Source organism: Phaseolus vulgaris, chromosome 3, assembly GCF_000499845.2.
Source record: "Phaseolus vulgaris cultivar G19833 chromosome 3, P. vulgaris v2.0, whole genome shotgun sequence".
Taxonomy (NCBI): domain Eukaryota; kingdom Viridiplantae; phylum Streptophyta; class Magnoliopsida; order Fabales; family Fabaceae; genus Phaseolus; species Phaseolus vulgaris.
The window spans coordinates 14,079,794-14,099,598 of record NC_023757.2 but is presented as its reverse complement, the minus strand read 5'-3'; the positions used below and the strand labels follow the sequence as shown (position 1 = coordinate 14,099,598).

The 19,805-nt window shown below is 41.0% G+C and overlaps 1 protein-coding gene across 1 annotated transcript; it reads left to right on the top strand.

Annotated features, from left to right (window-relative positions):
* The first annotated feature begins 9,395 nt into the window (after positions 1-9,395).
* On the top strand, positions 9,396-9,947 carry LOC137839165 (uncharacterized). The gene has a single exon (XM_068648291.1). It carries the CDS (start codon positions 9,396-9,398, stop codon positions 9,945-9,947), a length of 552 nt encoding a protein of 183 aa, XP_068504392.1.
* The last annotated feature ends 9,858 nt before the right edge of the window (positions 9,948-19,805 follow it).

Sequence of the window (19,805 nt, the reverse complement as noted above, 5' to 3'; positions counted from 1 at the left end):
GGTTTACATAATGTGACATCACCCTTTGTACCCTGAATTAATTATTTTTTATTACTATTATAATTATATATATACTATATACAACGTACATAATTAAAATATTAAATATTAATAAATTTATTTAACAAATTTAAAAATATTTAATTATACTATTAATAATAACATATAATATAAATAATGAAATTAATAAAATAAAATTATAATATCAATAAAAAGTATATAATTATATGAATTAAAAAAAATATAACAATAAATTTTATTTTCATAAATTTTAATATATTTAATAATATTATTTTAATTTAATACAAAATTATTTTATATTATTTTTTAATTTTTTATTAAAAAATACAAGTAATTAGAGGTATTATATACTACAAAAAATTTAATTAACTCAAACTTACAAAAAAAAAATCATAATTCAAATATTTTTTAATAATAAGGATAAATTTGTAAACTTACATTTTATATCTTTAAAATAATTTTTTAAATTATATCTCAACTATCAAATAACTCACAAATTTCAATAAATCATCTCACAAATTCATTCTAACATCTCTCGATTCAAACAACCTCACACATTCTCTCTGATCCTCCTCACAAATTCATTGTAACAATCCTATATTTTTCTCATATCTAATAGCCATAATCTGCATGAAAATATCAAAATAAATATATAAACATAATAAAAATATGTTTATAACTCTTTTATATACTGTTTCAAAATATATATATATATCTTTATAGGACTTTAAATATTTACATAAAATTAAAACAAATATTCAAAAGAAAATAAGCATTTTCATCCTCCAACTTCTCGTTGAGGAGCTTTATCACATGTTGTTTAAAGAGGATTTTTGCGAACTTTTTAAGCTAGAATGAAATTCTTTGCAAGAAACCAAATTAGGATTTCAGTTAGCCAAGAAACAAAGCTCAAAACAGCAAAGCACCAAAAAAACAATCGGTTGTTTCTGCGAAACAATCAGTTGTTTATACTAGTAAAACAATAACAATTGAATTTAAATGAGTTTAAGAGAAGAAAGAGATACACAAACAATTTATATTGGTTCACTCTTAAACCAAGAGTTACATCCAGTCCCCAGAATCCATTGGGCAATCCACTAAGCAATCAATTACAGATTACACACAAACACCACCAAAGAAGTGACCTTGATCCCCTAAAGAAACACACTTCCTTTGGCTCAGCACACCCACCAATAATGTTGATCTTGACAACCTCAAGAGCACACAACCCTTCTTGGCTTTACAACACCACAATGTACAAAGTATTCAGAACGAATTACACTTGTTACAGAATGAACTGAAATCAATACAGATGTAATCTTATTCCACTCTCTCTTGAGAAAACCAAAGCTCAAAGGTGAAAACTCAAATCTTGAAAGCAATCTTTGAAAAACTCAAAATTGTTTTTCTCTTTTCTTGCTTGTTATAAAACATTAACAAACTATTTATAGCTTTCAAATATTGGTCAAAGCATTTAAAACAGGAGCACATTCAATTTGAAAATCATTTAAGGCACACTTAACTAACAAAACAAATTCGGTTAAGATTTTCAAACAAACAATCGATTGATTTCACGAAACAATCGATTGTTTTGGTTTGACAGCAAGTCAACCAACCAAAACAGTTTTCAACCTTTTCAAAAACACCTAAGTGTAAAACAATCGGTTGTTTCGACAAAACAACATGTTGTTTTTCACTTAGTTTGAAAAACACTTTAAACTTAAAAGATTTGAAAACACTTAAGCTTTAGATTCAACAAAGAGTGGATTACAAAGATAACTACCCAGATCCTACTCTAAAACACAACAACAACTCCAAGCAACTTCAACCTTCCATCAAACACAGGATTTGGAATCTTCAAAGCTTTTGAACACACTTGATTCAACATTCTCCCCCTATTTGATGAAGACAAATCCCTGGTTGCTTGTGTTGGACTTGTTTGAATATGAAGCAGTTCCTGCAAAACAATCTTTAAGCAATATACAGCATCTATGGCAGCAGGTTAGAAAAGCAATATTACTAAGCACTGTATCAGACAAACAATCGGTTGTTTCTTTGATTCAATCGATTGTTTCTGTCAGCAGAAGCAGAAAATAGTTTTAATTTCAGAGTTTTGAGAGTTTTAACAGTTTGAAACATGTTGTAAAGAACATACAACACAAACACCAACCAATTCTCCCCCTTCACAAATAGAATTGAAGCACTGTTTTAAGAGAGATTTTGGGAGTCAAGAATACCTAAATCATTTCTTAAGAAGAAAAACCTTTCTTTTGGTAGTGGTTTCGTGAAGATATCAGCCAGTTGCAGTTTTGTTTCAATGAATTTCACTTCACAATCTCCATTGTTCACATGATCTCGTATGAAGTGATGGTGAATCTCAATGTGCTTAGTTCTTGAATGTTGAATCTGATTTTTGGTGAGATTTATAGCACTTGTGTTGTCACAAAGCAAAGGAACCTTGCTGATCTTCTATCCAAAATCTGCAAGTTGCTCTTTAAGCCAAAGAATTTGTGCACAACAACAATGTATTCAGCCTCTGCAGTAGAAAGAGCCACACAAGCTTGCTTCTTACTATGCCAAGAGATGAGGCTTGATCCAAGAAGATGACAAGTGCCACTTGTGCTTTTTCTATCTAGCTTACACTCTGCAAAATCAGAATTTGAATAACCAATTCAGTGTATAGGAAAGTGAGAAGAATACCATAAACCAACATTGGTTGTTCCTTTGAGATATTTAAGAATCCTCTTTGCATCTTTGAAGTGAGATTCCTTTGGATTTGATTGATATCTTGCACAAAGACATACGACAAACATGGAGTAAAAGCAAGTATGACCCTTTTTCATGCAGTAAAAGCAAGTTTTAACCGGTTGTTTCGAAAAAACAACAAGTTGTTTTTCAAAGAAACTTGAAAAGGGTTTTGAAACAGATTTGTTCTTGTTGTTTGGATTAAACCCCAACCCAACCCTACCAAAAACACATTTTTGAGAAGCAAGAACAGTTTCAAGATTGGATTGGCCTTTGGAAAACTTGTCCATGGTTTTTAAAAGGTAGTGCACTTTCTTTTCAAGTGATTCACAATTTTCACAAAAGCTAGAATCACACTTGCAAGAAGAATTATTGTAAATCATTTCCAAAGTTTCAAAATCTGTTTTTGAATTGTTCAACTCTTCTTCCAAAGTTTTGACTCTGTTTTTCAACTAGTTGTTTAAACCTTTCAACCGATTATTCAAAAGGACTAACCTATTAGCTTCTTCATGAGTCTCATTGAAGGCCTCTAGAAGTTCATTGTAATTTTCAATATTAATGGAGGAGCTTGAACTTACATTGCTTGATTCAGATTTCTTCCATTTCCATGAAACACAGATTGGCTTCCTCATCATGTTTTGATGAAGAACTTGAAGATGAATCATCATTGTATGATCTTCTTGATTTGCCTTTCATCTTATACTTCTTGTAACTCCCTTTCTCTTTGCTCACATTGCTTGGACATTCAACCTTGATGTGTCCCTGTTTACCACATCCAAAACAAGTGCAGTTTGTAGAATTAAATTCATTAACATTCTTGGTATTGTACCTATTTGATGGCTGGTTTTTTTCCTTGCTATTCTTCACATCAATTGCACATTCATGGAAATCCTCAAGGATGTCCCACATCTCCTTTGCAAAAACACATTTTGAGATCCTGAAAAACACATTGGAATTTGAGGCAGAAGAGATGATATTCTTAGCAATGCAATCATATTGAGCCTTTTTAGTTTCACTCTCAGTCCATTGGGACCAAGGTTTTTCAATGAAAATATCATCTTTTTCAATTTTAGGAACAAAAGGTCCATTTACAATAGCATCCCAAATTCCTCTATCAATTGATTCAACAAAGATTTTCATTCTAACCTTCAAGAATTGATAATCCAATCCACAAAACAAAGGTGGTCGGTTTATTGAAGCACCTTCCCCAAAGGGTAATTTTTCAGCCATTTAAAAAAGGTTTAGGATCAAAACTTGAATAACTTTCAAGTACCTTGCTCTTGATGCCAATTGTTAGAATTATAGGACTAAAACAAGAGGGGGGCTTGTTCCCGCCGGTTGACTCGAGGGCCTTCGTACGTCTCACGATACTCCCACACCCGATTCTCTATGCCTTCGTTCATGCTTTTCTTTCGTTCAAACACCTGAAACCTCAAAGACAAAGGGCGCCCTAAAGGCCATTTGCACTCCGACGCTAAAGTCAGTGTGAGGCTAGGAAACACCAAAGTAAGCTGTAAAAAGCTCCCGTGTAATTTGTATGCGTGAAGTGGCGCAAATGAATAACGTACCTTACTAGGTTTGTTACTTCCCTTTATATAGTCTAGGGTTTCTACTGTTTCCACTACCCAAAATAGGCTTTCTGAGGGTGGGCCCTAGTGCCGCTATTACCCACTCTTAGGACAACCTAACGCGTAGGGCTCCCTAACTGGAGTGCGACCTCTGACGGGATGACCATCTGGATGCCACCTCGTGCACCTGATCTCTGGGGTCACCCGTCCTAGGAGCATTCTAGCTGCTCACGTGCCATGCGTGCAGCTTCACCCCTAGAATGTGACCCTTACAAGTCGTATCTCTTCCAATGGCTCTTTACTTGTGTTACGTCATCCTCACCACATGCATGGACTCTCGTGTCCTTGGCTTCTCCCTAACTGATAACTCGTTTGCGGTCTGGGATCCACCTCTCGTGGCCCAGATTTGTTGTTCGAGTCACCGATGTCCGACCTCTCTACTGACACATCGACACATCCTGGTGATCGATGTCTGACCACTCTTCGGTACCTTGGCACACGTGCCTCGCGAGACACTGACCCATGGCGCTCGTGGGATCCACCTTACGCGGTACAGGGGTGAATTCCTTTTTGAAAGATTTTCGCAAGTATTGAAGGTACAGTGAAAGGCTATGAAAAATTAATCAATGGAAAAACTGTTCAGCCAAATATAAAACTGTTTTAAGTTTGATGCAGAAATTCAACCTATTGTTTTTACGAAATAACCGGTTGTTTTTATCAGCAGTTTAATCAAAACAAATTTAAAGAGTGTAAGGATAGAGAGATTCACACAGAATGTTTATACTGGTTCACTCAACACCTGATCTACATCCAGTCCTCAGAAACCACTGAGAATTCACTATGTAATCAATCACAGATTACAAATTACACAACCACAAAGAGGTGACTTTGAATCCCACAAAGCCCACTCACCCTCTTTGCAACACCACACACCTCAAGCCAGAATCCCACTGACTTTACAGGATTTCACACTCCAAGAATGTTGATCTTGATCCCCTCAAGAACACACAACACCTCTTGGAAACACCAGTACAAAAATACAAATATTAAGAAGGAAGGGAATAGAAAACACCTAGGTAAATCACAAGATCAAAGATCAGAATACGAGACCCAATCCTATTCCACACTTGAGATGATCCAAAGCTCTTTCAAAACTACAAAACTGTTTTTGATTGATCTCTTTTTCTTAGTTCAAACCTAGGAGCGTAAAAAACACCTTTTTATCTTTCAATCAAATGGTTAAAACATTTTACAACAAAAGCCCAAAAGCAGTTGGAATCATTCAAAACAAAAAAACCACCTAACAACATTCTGTTAAGGTTTTCAGCAAAACAGTCGGTTGATTTTTCGAAATAACCGATTTAATGTTTTTTTGACAGCATTCAAAATCATTAAGTGTCAAATAACCTGTTGTTTCGAAATTTTAATCTGTTAAAATTTGTTTGACAACAAAGGCAAAGACAAAGCTTTTCCAAATAAGTTTGAAATCTACTAAGTGTCAAACAACCTGTTAAAACGAAATTTCAACTTGTTGAAATTTGTTTGACAGCAAAGGCAAAGACAAAGCTTAAAATCCACTGTGTCAAACAACCTGTTAAATCGGAATTTCAACCTGTTGAAATTTCACTTCCTTTTAGAAAATCCATCTTTTCAAAATGTTAAAGATTCAATTGAGCTTGGATCAACTTAAGGAGTGAATTAACAAGTTTTAAACAACTAGACACACACACACAACAACAACAACAAGGTCTTCAAGCTTTCCACTAGGATTTGGAGACATCAAAGCATTTTGTTCAACAGATACTTGATCCTTCTTCCATAAGACTCGTGTATTGAAATTAACATCCTGAGACCTGCACATATCATACTACTTGCTGTAAATCCACACAACCATGCGCATAAACATTTCAATATCTCATCATTTCATCATCTGGTATGATAGGATAAATTCATATGACTTGAAAGACCATATTATATTTCAAACTGCAAACAAAGTCATATAAACCTCCTTCGACTTTCACCAATTGAATAACTTCATCTATGTGATTCCATTATATCAGTAGAGTCAAGATCGTCTCATTAATAGGACCTGACAGATCAATACACCCTAATAACAATCTCAACACGGTATTTCCTATCCTGAAAATACTATGTTCTGATCACACTTTCACATCATTGCACACTTCATTTAACACATCAATACACCATTCAATCACAACATGTTTTAAACTTTCTAAAAAAATCCAAATATATCTCAAATTTCACTTAAATACATAACTAAGTTTATTTAATCATATTTTTAAATACAATTTAGAATTTTCACTTAAAAACAATAAGCAACAATAAAATTAGCTTGCAAAAACAAAAATAAAAATTTTAAGTTTTTTTTTAACAAAGTCCACCTTCAGCGAAAATTTACTCACTTGGACGAGAATGGGTCTCGCTCAAGCAAAAATTCTCTTGCTTAAGCAAGATTGAACCCGAGAGCACCTCATATTTCCATTATATTCTCACTTGAGCGAGAATTAGCTCGCCTAAGCGAGATATGCCGAGAAATATGCATAACTATGCCTAATTTCATCATTCATAGTCAAACAAAAACAATTTCAATAAGTCATTTCACTTCAAAAGTAACTTACACTATATCAACTATACAAATCAACAAATTTTTCAGATTCAAACAAAAACTGTACCGACTCGTCCTCGGGCGTTGACCAAAGTCAAACATACGATGGGACCCACCAAGGGGATCCAAGGAGGAAAGTTAGTGTTGACCGCCTTGGGCGTCGCCAGGTATGGGCGTCGCCAGCTTTGGGCGTCGGCAAGTTTAGGCATCGCCCACCTTTAAAGACGTGACCCATTATTCTGAGAGTGTGGGTTGGGCCAGATGGTGCCACCCCCCGATACCCACGGGTAGGGAAGATCGTGGAGGGGACGAAACAGTGAGAGGCCACGGTACGGGCGTAGAGGCCTCAGGCCTTGGCACATAAGAACAGTAATAAAGAGAAGAGAAAGGTGGCTTCAAGGCCATATTTCCAGTACCAGCAGGGAGCGACCTGACTCATGAAGTACCCATCCCACCTTTGGAGAACTGCTGGGACAGACACGACCCGGGAGAGGGCCACGTCCCAAGGGTGATCTACGTGCATGGTGTGAGAGGAAGGCTGAGATACTCCCAGGGCGAATGACTAGAGGCTGGGGCGCATGAATTGGCACCCAGGTAGTCACCCCCTGCGTCGGATGCACTTCGAGGAGGGAAAACTTACGCGCTGGGATTTCCCTAAGTTGGGTTACAGCGTCGTAAGGCCTTCCGCATGGAGTTGCGCTTAAGTCATAAGTGACACGTGGCAGTAGCACTGAAACCCAAGGTATATAAGCTTTCCTGAAAGCTTAAAGAGGTACGTTCTCACATTCTTACACACACTTGAATCATTTGTGAGCTTACACATTGTACGCACGAGTGATTTGAGCACTAGAGAAAAGTTCATTAGAATACAGTTACGCGCCTTCAGAGCACCACAGTTACGGTGTTCCGATACGGTGGTGCATAGTGTTTTCTGCCTACTGACTTGAGCGTCGGAGTGCAAACGGCCGCTAGGGCGCCCTTTGTTCCCTCTGTTTCAGGTACTCACGGCGGCGAAGGGTGGTGATCTGGAACAAAGAAGAAGGAGTCATTGATACGCGAAGTCTTAGCTGCGCACGAAGCACGATCTGGTCAACCGGCAGGAACATTTGGCGCCCATCGTGGGGCCCGTTCTAAAACGATTGTCCCACCGCAAGTTGTTGGAGGTTCAGTAGCGAGCTCTATGGAGGATTTTCAAGAATCTTGCAAGATTCATCGTTCATCTTGAAGTTCACGAAGTTTCACCGATTGTTTTCGGTCTCGTTCAAGTTTTCGCCGTTCGTCTTTGGAGTTTCGCTCAGTTCCACCGTTTGTTCGTGGTTTTGCTCAGTTTTACCGATCGTTTTTCAGTTTGGCTTAGTTTCTACCGTTTCTCTTCGATCTTGCTCAGTTTCACCAAGTTTCTTTTGTTCGTTAGTGTTTTCGCTCGGTTTTCACCGAAAGATTTTTCAAGAATCACGGTTACAGTTCGAAGTTCTCCAAGAAATTACGCAGAATGAGGACGACAAGGCAGAGTTCAACGCGCGCTGAGAGTGATGACATGACCATGCAGCAGGTCATGGAGATGATGCAAGGTCTGCAGGAAGCGATGGCGGCATCAAAGGCTGAGCAAGAGCGTATACAGGCGGATCTGGCGGCGTCGCAGGCAAGGAATGAAGAGTTATGTCGCGTGAACGAGGAGTTGCGCTGCAGGTTGCGCAATCACCTTGGGAGTCGTGAAGCAGAAGACCGCGAGTGTTACACGCCACCTAGGGAGTTTCCCATGCCGTTCTCGCAGTCGATCATGGAGGCGGTAATTCCTCACACGTTCGTAGGTCCGAAGGTGACGTTTACGGGGATGGAGGACCCCGAGGCACACCTCACTGCGTTCCACACGCAGATGATATTGGTTGGCGACTCTGACGCCGTGAGATGCAAGCTCTTCATGAGCACGTTAACAGGAATGGCAATGGATTGGTTTATCAGCCTTCCAGATGGCCACAAAACCTCCTTCACACAGCTCTCACAGCTATTCCGGGAGCAGTACACAGCGAACCAGGCTCCTCCATCGGTGTCGTATGATCTATTTAATGTGAAGCAGTATCAAGGCGAGACCTTGAAAGAGTATATCAACCGCTTCGGGGCGTAGGTGGTGAAGGTTGGTACCACGGAGGAACCGATGACTGTCTATACGTTCAGGAAAGGGATGTGCCCTGGACCATTCTGCGAATCAATCATCCGAAGCCGCCCCCGAACCTTTGCAGAAATCAGGTGTCGCGCGGTGGAGCACATCGCAACAGAGGGCAAGGAGTGCGAGAAGCGCACGAGTGTTGCTAGCACACCCCAGAGCGCCGTCCCGAGCAGAACCCGCCAGGGTGAACGAGGCCGTGACTGGAAGGAAAGGTCAAGAAAGGAAGCGCCCGTACGAGGCGAGGGGGCGAACGGAAGGGAATAGGCCGATGAGGCATAATTTTGTGGTGGAGTTGAAAGACTTGATCACCGTGCCCAACATAGCAGACAGGCTGAGGGCACCAGCGAAGACTGACAAAGTACTAGGATCTCACAAGGACGCATGGTGCGAGTTCCATCAAGCGTTCGGGCATCACATCAACAACTGCTTAGCACTGGGCCATCAGTTGGATGAGTTGGTGAAAAATGGGTTTCTGAAGGACTATCTGGCTGGGTCTTCTATGGCCGCGGCCCTGGAAGTACCAGAAGAGGATCAGGCACACGAGATGTCGATCCATGGGGAAGTGCACAACATTTCTGGTGGCTTCTTAGGAGGAGGATGTACTGCCTCTCAGCGCAAGAGGTACGTGCGATCAGTGAACTCAGTAACTGAAGAAGGAATGGATGACCCGTGGGAAACAGACCTTGTGTTTACAAAGGCTGACCTACGCGATATCGTCCCCCATGATAATGACCTTGTGGTCATTTCGGTCGTCACAGCTGGGAGAAGGGTACACCGAGTCCTCGTGGACAAGGGCAGCTCCGCAGACGTCATGTTCTAGTCCACATTCAACAAGCTACAGTTGTCCCCTAATCTATTGAGACCATACACGAGATGTCTGTATGGGTTCGCAGGGGACCAAGTGGAGGTATGTGGCTACCTGGAGCTAAGGACGACATTTACAGATGGAACGACGTCACGTACCGAGAGCATTCGATACCTAGTTGGGAACGCTAACTCGGCGTATAACATCCTGCTGGGGAGGCCAGCTTTGAACAGGTTAAGGGGGGTGTCTTCGACACGCCACATGAAGAAGAAGCTGCCCGACCTCAGTGGCAGAGTGATCGTGATCAAATCCGGTTAGCAAGAGGCGAAAAAGTGCTACGAGAATAGCCTTAAGACATAGAGGGGAGTGTTTATGGTGTGGGAACGCCTGCCCAGTACGGACACGCCTATGGAGGTGGAGCCCTTAGAGGAGGCGGTACCCGCGGGGGAGACGCCTGTCAAGGCCGTGCCCGTGGAGGAAGTACCCGGGGAGGCCTCGCCCATGGAAGAAGTACCCGGGGAAGCCTCGCCCCCGGAGGAAGGGCTTGCTGAGGCGATGCCTATAAGAGAAGGCCGCAGAAGTGAGTCTCGCGCAGAGAGCGCTCGAGATAGGCGACCCGAGCCTGTGGAGAATGTGGTGGCGAGGAAAATTGGGGGTAAGGTCTTCAAGCTGGGGTGACTGCTGAGTCAGGAGGAGCAAGACGAGGTGGCAGCGGTAATCTCGCGTCACCTGGACGCATTTGCATGGTCCGCCTCGGACATGCCAGGCATCGACCCCGACTTTTTGTGCCACCATCTCACTATGGACTTGAATAAGGCGTGCCCCAAGGATTCGTATCCTTTGCCCAGCATCGACGCGTTAGTGGACAGCGCCTCGGGTTGCAAAATGCTGAGCTTCTTGGATGCATTCTCGGGGTACAATCAGATCAAGATGCATCCACGTGATGAGAGCAAAACGACGTTTATGACTGAAACGTGTAGTTACTGCTACAAGGTCATGCCGTTCGGGTTGAAGAATGCAGGCGCCACCTACCAGAGATTGATGGATAAGATCCTTGCACCTATGTTGGGTAGAAACGTGCAGGCCTACGTCGACGACATGGTAGTGACCTCCCAGGAGAAGGGGCGACACACAGCTGACTTGGAAGAGCTGTTCACCATGATAGCTAAGTACCGCCTCAAGCTGAATCCGGAGAAGTGCGTTTTTGGGGTCAAGGCGGGAAAGTTCTTAGGATTCATGCTCACCGAGCGGGATATAGAGGTGAACCCCGATAAGTGTGCGGTGATCCTAGTCATGAGGAGTCCCGCCTCGGTGAAAGAGGTACAGCAGCTGACAAGGCGGATGACCGCACTATCTAGATTCGTCTCAGCTGGAGGAGACAAGGGGCATCCTTACTTCCAATGCCTCAAGCAAAATAGTAGGTTCGTATGGACCGAGGAGTGCGAGGCGACATTCCTCAAGCTCAAAGAATATCTGGCGGCTCCTCCTGTGCTCTGCAAGCCACGGGAGGGGGTGCCCTTGAGGTTGTATTTCGTAGTGACTGAGTGGGCGATTAGTGCAGTGCTGGTTCAAGAGCAAGACCAGACTCAAAAGCCCATATACTTCGTCAGTAAGGTCTTGCAGGGGCCGAAGACGAGGTATCAATCATTGGAGAAGGCGGCTCTGGCGGTGTTCTCGGCTAGGAGGCTCCACCATTATTTCCAAAGCTTTACGGTAGTGGTGATGACGAACCTCCCTATCCAAAAGGTGTTGCAGAAGTCAGACGTCGCAGGAAGGATGGTTCGTTGGGCGGTAGAGCTGTCTGAGTTTGACGTTCAGTACGAGCCCAGGGGCCCCATCAAGGGACAAGTATACATTGACTTCTTGGTAGAACTCTCGCCAGGAAGCACACAGCAAGAGGTGGAGGTAGGCTCGCAGTGGATGCTTTCGGTGGATGGGTCATCCAATCAGCAAGGAAGTGGAGCCGGCGTGGTCCTGGAGGGGCCAAAGGGTTTGCTGATTGAGCAGGCCTTGAGGTTTGCATTCAAAGCCAACAACAACCAAGCAGAGTACGAAGCTCTCATAGCTGGGATGCTCTTAACTAAGGAGATGGGCGCGCGGAGTCTGTTGGTGAAGAGCGACTCATAGTTGGTCACAGGGCAGGTAACTAGGGGGTACCAAGCTAAGGACCCGCAGATGGCGGCATATTTGAAGTACGTCCAGGTCCTGAAGGGAGCATTCGTGGCATTTGAGTTGGTCCACGTCCCAAGGGAGCAGAATGTCAGAGCTGACCTGCTCGCTAAGCTGGCCTACTCAGGCAAGGGGGGAAGGCAGAGGACGGTCATCCAGGAGACCCTCAAGGCGCCACGAACGTTTGTGGCAGATAATAGGGTGGATGTCCTGATGGCATTTCATGTGTTCTTCTTGAATCAAAGTAGTAAAATGGATGCGGAAGCAATGGGTGAGTGAAACAAAGCCCTCCTAGGAGTTGTGATGGCTTTGAAGGTGCATGATGAGTATGAATTAGAGAGGTTCGGCCAGCTCTATGAAGAAAGGTGAAGGGAGTGAAGTTTATAGCCTAGATTTCTAGGAGAAGTATAGCTAGTGCACAAAATGGGCAGCATAACAATACTCAAATAAACTTGTCCAATACAATGAAATAGCCTCCCTATTTATAGGCTAGGTGGACGTAAATGTTAAGCCACCTTTCTAAAGAAAATAAAACCAAAAATTAAATCTAAATCTAAGGTGCCATGACCGGCCATACACTACCCTAGATTCTAGAAGGTTTCCATCAAAAATGCTTTCTACACTATCCTATCTACTAAGTACCCCCAATGGGCCTTTATGCAAACATATACAAAGCCTTCTCTCTTCCATCCGTGGCCTCATTTGCTTGTGTTTGAATATGTTTGGCCATTGATCTTGTAAGGGGTCCTAGACGGTCTAGCTCCATGGATAGCCTCCCTCCTTCACGGTCTAGACGCTCACCTTCACGTCCTAGACGCTTACTTTCACGTCCTAGACGCTCACCTTGGTCTTGGTCTTGGTCTAGACGCTCTCCTTGGCTTGTGCCTTGGCTTCCTTGGGTAGGTGTGCTTGGCCCTCCTCCATCATCCCCTCCCCCTTGGAAAGGATTTGTCCTCAAATCCAGCTCGTCATCGTCATTGGTTCCTACAAATGGAGAAAGATCAATTACATTAAAAGTGTCATGTACTCCATATTCAAGAGGTAGGTCCAATTTATAAGCATTGTTGTTGACTCGCTTGAGAACTTGGAAAGGTCCATCACCTCGGGGACTTAGTTTGGACTTCCTTTGAGTTGGAAATCTATCTTTGCGAAGGTGAAGCCAAACTAAGTCTCCTTCCTCAAAAATTATTTCTCTCTTCCCTTTGTTGTTGTATTTTGTGTACTTCTCATTTTGTTGTTGTATTTGAATTTTAATCTTCTCATGCATTTTCTTGATAAAATCAGCTTTGATTACTCCTTCCTTATGCACAAAATCTTGTGGATTAGGAAGGGGTATCAAATCCATGGGCGTGAGAGGATTAAAACCATATACTACCTCAAAAGGAGAAGCATTAGTAGTCTTGTGAACGACTCTATTGTAAGCAAATTCAATGTGGGGAAGGTACTCATCCCAAGATTTGTGGCTTCCCTTCATGATAGCCCTAAGCATAGTTCCAAGAGATCTATTGACTACTTCGGTTTGACCATCCGTTTGAGGATGACAAGAAGTTGAAAATTGTAGTCTTGTTCCAAGTTTACCCCAAAGAGTTTTCCAAAAGTGGCTTATAAACTTGGGATCTCGATCGGACACTATACTTCTAGGGAGACCATGGAGTCGCACCACTTCTCTAAAGAAGAGTTTAGAAATATTTTGAGCATCATCCACTTTGTGGCATGGAATAAAGTGGGACATTTTGCTAAAACGGTCCACTACCACAAAGATAGAGTCATGGCCTCTTGCAGTCCTAGGAAGTCCTAAAATGAAATCCATGCTAATGTCTTCCCAAGGAGCATTTGCAATCGGCAAAGGGGTGTAGAGTCCATGCGGCATTGTTCTAGACTTTGCTTTTAAACATGAGATACATCTAGAACAATATCGTTGGACATCTTTCCTCATGTGTGGCCAACAAAATTTTGCTTTTAAAAGATCTAGAGTTTTATCAACTCCAAAATGGCCCATGAGTCCCCCTTCATGTGATTCTTTGACAAGGAGTTTTCTATGTGTTCCTTGGGGAATGCAAAGTTTTCCTTCTTTAAAAAGATATCCCTCGGACACATAGTAACCTCCTTGCGCTCTATGTAGACATTGGGCATAGATGGATGAGAGTTCTTGATCTTCTTGGTAAAGCTCTCTTATGTGGTCAAATCCAAGAATTTGGGCACCTAGTTTTGAAAAGAGAGTGTGCCGTCTTGAAAGAGCATCGGCCACTATATTGGTGCTTCCTTTCTTGTATTTGATTACATAAGGAAATTGTTCAAGAAATTCCATCCATTTAGCATGTCTCTTGTTGAGCTTGTGTTGGCCCTTTAAATATTTTAAAGACTCGTGATCACTATGGATAACAAATTCTTTGGACACAAGGTAGTGTTCCCAAGTCTTTAGGGCTCGCACAAGAGCATAGAGCTCTTTGTCATAGGTGGGGTAGTTGAGGGTGGCACCATGGAGTTTTTCACTAAAATAAGCAATGGGGTGTCCACCTTGCAACAAAACCGCACCTATGCCTACCCCCGATGCATCACACTCTATCTCAAAAGTTTTGGAAAAATTTGGAAGAGATAGAATGGGTGCATTGGTGAGTTGAGCTTTGAGCCTTTGAAAGGCTTGCTCATGCTTTTCATTCCAACAAAATGCAACATCTTTTTTCACAAGTTCATTCAATGGAGAAGCTAGACTAGAAAAATTAGGGACAAACCTTCTATAGAAGCTAGCTAACCCATGAAAACTTCTTACTTCACTTACATTTTGTGGAGTTGGCCACTCGCGGATGGCTTTGATTTTCTCGGGATCTACATGCATCCCCTTTTTGTTAACTATGAAACCTAAGAAAACTACACTATCTACACAAAAGGTACACTTATCCCTATTGGCAAAAAGACTATTTTTCCTAAGAACTAGAAGAACTTCCCTAAGGTGACTTAGATGGTCTTCTAGGCTTTTACTATAGACTAAGATATCATCAAAGTAAACTACTACATATTTACCTATACAATCCCTCAAGGTGTGATTCATAAGCCTCATGAATGTGCTTGGAGCATTAGTAAGCCCAAAGGGCATCACCAACCACTCGTATAGTCCAAATTTGGTCTTAAAAGCGGTTTTCCACTCATCACCCTCCTTGATTCGAATTTGGTGATATCCACTTTTAAGGTCAATTTTGGAGAATAGAGTTGACCCATGCAATTCATCAAGCATATCATCAAGCCTTGGGATTGGATGCCTATACTTGATGGTGATGTTGTTGATTGCTCTACAATCACAACACATACGCCATTTTCCATCTTTTTTTGGCACCAACAAGACAGGTACAACACAAGGGCTTAGGCTCTTTTGAACCCAACCCTTCTCCAAAAAGTCTTGAACTTGTGATTCTATCTCCTTTGTTTCCTCGGGGTTGGTTCTATAAGCAGGCCTATTTGGTAGGCTTGCCCCCGGTATAAAGTCAATTTGATGTTCTATCCCCCTAAGAGGAGGAAGCCCAATGGGTCCTTCTTGGGAGAATAGATCTTCAAATTCACTCAAAAGGTTTTCTACTTGAGGAGGTAAAACCATGAGTTCACTACTTGTGGCAGTGCATGTAAGTGCTCCTTTACAAAAGATAAGGCTTGGTTGTTCAACAAGAAGCAAGTTTTCAAAAACATTTTCAAGAGGTTTTTCTTGTTGACCAACCTTGTGGGAAGGAACACTCTTCTCCCACGCCTTTCTATCCCTAAGGATTTTCTCTTTTTCTAGCTTTTTTTTTTTTTGTTTTCCTCATCCCTCTTTCGTTTCATTTGTATTTGGTCTTTCACCACTTGAGAATGTGGTAAAGGACTAAGTACAAACTTCTTATATTTATGGGTGAAGGAAATCTCGTTAGTGAGACCATCATGCAAGGTTTTCTTGTCAAATTGCCATGGCCTCCCTAATAAGATATGGCAAGCTTCCATAGGCACTACATCACATAAAACTTTGTCTTTGTAGTTCCCTATGGAAAACTTGATTTCCACTTGCTTGTCTACATGTAGTTCCCCATTTTCATTAAGCCATTGAAGTTTGTAAGGTTTTGGGTGAGGAACTACTTGTAGCTTAAGCTTTTTAACCATCCTAGCACTACAACAATTACAACTAGATCCACTATCCACAATGAGAGAACATATATTTTCTAAAACATTGCATCTTGTATGAAAGATGTTCTCCCTTTGTGTTTCCATGGATGTGCTAGGGTGATTGTTGAGGGTTCTCCTAATCATAAGCAATTCTCCCTCTAGTGGAGCTACCCTCTCATCCTCTCCCCCTTCCTCTTTCTCACTAGGCTCATCCTCGCCACTAGTGTACTCGTCTACACCTTTTAAAAACAAAGTCCTTTGGTTTGGACATTGTGCTTGCACATGCCCCCTACCATAGCACTTAAAACACTTGACATCTCTAGCTCGGATGGGTGGGGTTGAGGTTTCTTTGGTGAAGGGTTTGGTAGGCTCTTTTGGTTTTTCCTTGGATGTACTACCCTCCCTTCTAAACTCTTTCTTGGGATAAAAGCTAGAATAGGGGCTCACCTTTTGACTTGAAGTTTTGCGCAAGTTTTGTTGCTCAACTTTAATGCAAAGTTGAACCAAATCATTCAAGTCTTGATAAGGTAAGAGCTATACTCTATCTCTTATCTCAAGTGATAGGCCACTAAGGAACCTAGCAATGGTGGTTTCCTCTTCCTCTCTAATAGAGGCTCTCATCATATAGAGCTCCATCTTTTGTCTATACTCCTCTACGCTCATATTTCTTTGTTGGAGTCTTTGGAGCTTGTCCATTAACTCCCTATGGTAGTAAGAGGGTATATGTCGACGTCTTAGGGCTCCCCTAAGGTCATTCCAATATGTAATGGAAGGTTCCCTATGAAGACGTCTATCTCTTTCGAGAGAGGTCCACCAATACATGGCATTTCCTTGGAAACTAAGGGTGGCTAGGGGTACTTTTCGTTCCTCACTTACCCTATGGCAAGCAAAAAGTTGCTCTACCTTCATCTCCCAATCTAGATATACTTCTACATTTTCCTTACCATGGAAATGAGGTAGGTCTACTCTTGTTTCCCTTGGCACCTCTTGTTCCCTTTGCCTAGTTCTTCTAGGGGGTGGTTGGTAATAATCATTGATTCTACGGCTTCCCTCCCCTAGAGATTCAATACTTTGAGAATGTGATGCATGAGTTTTTTTTTATTTTTGTGATTTTTGTGACTTCTCTTCTTGAGCTTTAGCCAACTCATTGATTTTGTTTTCATTCTCCAATTGTCTAAAAGAGATTAATTGTACCGCTTGGGATACTTCTTTTAAAAGAGTTTTCAAAGATTTTACTTCACTTTCTATAGACTTTGGAGAGTGAGAAGAAGAAGACATGGCTAAAACTTTGTGTATATAGGTGTTTTACTTGGAGAAAGTTTAGGAAAGTTAGAGAAGGGAGTTTTCCAGGTAAGGGAGGTGAGTCACAATGGACTACTTAAGTACCAAGCCTTTTCCTTGCCAAAAACTTTTCCTCCAATGACTTCACACAAAATTTTCTCTTAGTAGAACACTTAGAACACAAGAAGTTGAGAAATCAAAAAGCAAGAAAACTATGTAAGCTAGATATGCAGCAAACTAGTCGGTATAGCACAAAATTAAACAATACTAAACATGCAAAACGTTTCTACCAAAACAAAAGAAATACAAGTTCAAACAAGCAACAAATTACTAAACAAAATAACTATGCTATTCGGCCCTAGGTGAGGCTTCTTGGACACTTTGAGCCCTTGAAGACACACTCACCGTCTAAAACGTAATTTAAAAGAGGTAATTAACAATAAACCAAGTTGTAAAGGAGATAAGAAAACCCCCTTTGTTGTTCCTCTTTTTGGTTAGTGCACTTTCTTTGTTGTCTTGATTGTTGATCTTCTAGGTGTTTGTAGTGTTTGTTTCAAGAAGCTTGTTTCGGCCTTAGCTTGACTCCTCCTTAGAAAGTTGGCTTTAATTCTCCAATTTCCAGCACCTATTCACAAAGGCTTAACCTTAAACCAAGTCAATTTCCATGCACATAAGCACCAAGAGAGAATTAATTTCCAGCACCCACAAAAGAGAGGTCAAGAAACAAAAGTAAGAAACAAATTTAATTGAAAGAAAACAGTACCACCAAAAGGATTTATAATATGACAACTTAGAAAGAGATTCAAGGAATTAAAGCAAACAATTAAAGGTACTCAATAAAAGTTGGCACACAAAAGGAATTCCTAAAGAAAAGCACTAGATTAGATGACCAAATAAAAAAAACAGCACCACTGGAAAATGTTGTGGGCCAGAAAACAGTTTTGTTCCCCGATTTATGCTGAGCTGTAATTGTAAAATTTGTTTCTGAAATTTGGATACAAGAAAATTCAGGATCTTAGCTAAATTTTGGCTTTGGAATCACCTAAAACGCATGCACCATTTTTTTTTAATAATTTTTGCAAATTTGGTGTGCAGTTAGGCCAGCTGTAACGCTCAAGATTCGCACTCTGATTTTGTGAGATTTATCATTTTTTTTCTGTTGCTTCTTTTGACCTCATTCTTTTTTTGTCCTTTCTATAACACCTTAAAATTGCTTTTTCCAGAAATTCAGAATTTTCCTATGGGTGGAAAAATTTTGGTAAACAAAACAGCCCAGAACAGAGAGGTGTTACAGGGGAAATCTGGAAAACTGGAAGAAAACAGCAAGATAACCAAAATTAACACAATGGAAAAGTGAGAATGGAAATTGTGTATGAACTAAGACACAATTAGGAACTCAAACTAAAAATAAAAAGCACCAAAGGATCAAAATAACAGCAGATTAAAGCAATATAAAGAGACCCAAAACAAGAAACAATCAAGCCAAAAAATAGGACTACTAAGAATTGATGACAATATGGATGAACATGACTTGACAAAACATGTATAGATTCAGAAATTTAAAGACTCAAAGCATAATATGAAGCAAAATAATGAAAGCAATAAAGACTCAAAGCCTAAAACAAAAATAGCAACACAAAGGTGTATGGAATCCTATCACAAATTGCACAAGAACTTGTTCAAGATCAAATGAACAAGAGTGCTTGGGTTGGATCTTCCACAAAGCACACCAAGAACAAACTAAAATATAAAAACAGCAAGACAAGTAAGGAATTGAAATGACAAAGATGAAATAAAGAAGAACTGAAATTAAAAAGACAAGCTACTCATCTTGAAGAACCAATAGCTCATGATACCAAATGATGGCATTTCATGTGTTCTTCTTGAATCAAAGTAGTAAAATGGATGCGGAAGCAATGGGTGAGTGAAACAAAGCCCTCCTAGGAGTTGTGATGGCTTTGAAGGTGCATGATGAGTATGAATTAGAGAGGTTCGGCCAACTCTATGAAGAAAGGTGAAGGGAGTGAAGTTTATAGCCTAGATTTCTAGGAGAAGTATAGCTAGTGCACAAAATGGGCAGCATAACAATACTCAAATAAACTTGTCCAATACAATGAAATAGCCTCCCTATTTATAGGCTAGGTGGACGTAAATGTTAAGCCACCTTTCTAAAGAAAATAAAACCAAAAATTAAATCTAAATCTAAGGTGCCATGACCGGCCATACACTACCCTAGATTCTAGAAGGTTTCCATCAAAAATGCTTTCTACACTATCCTATCTACTAAGTACCCCCAAT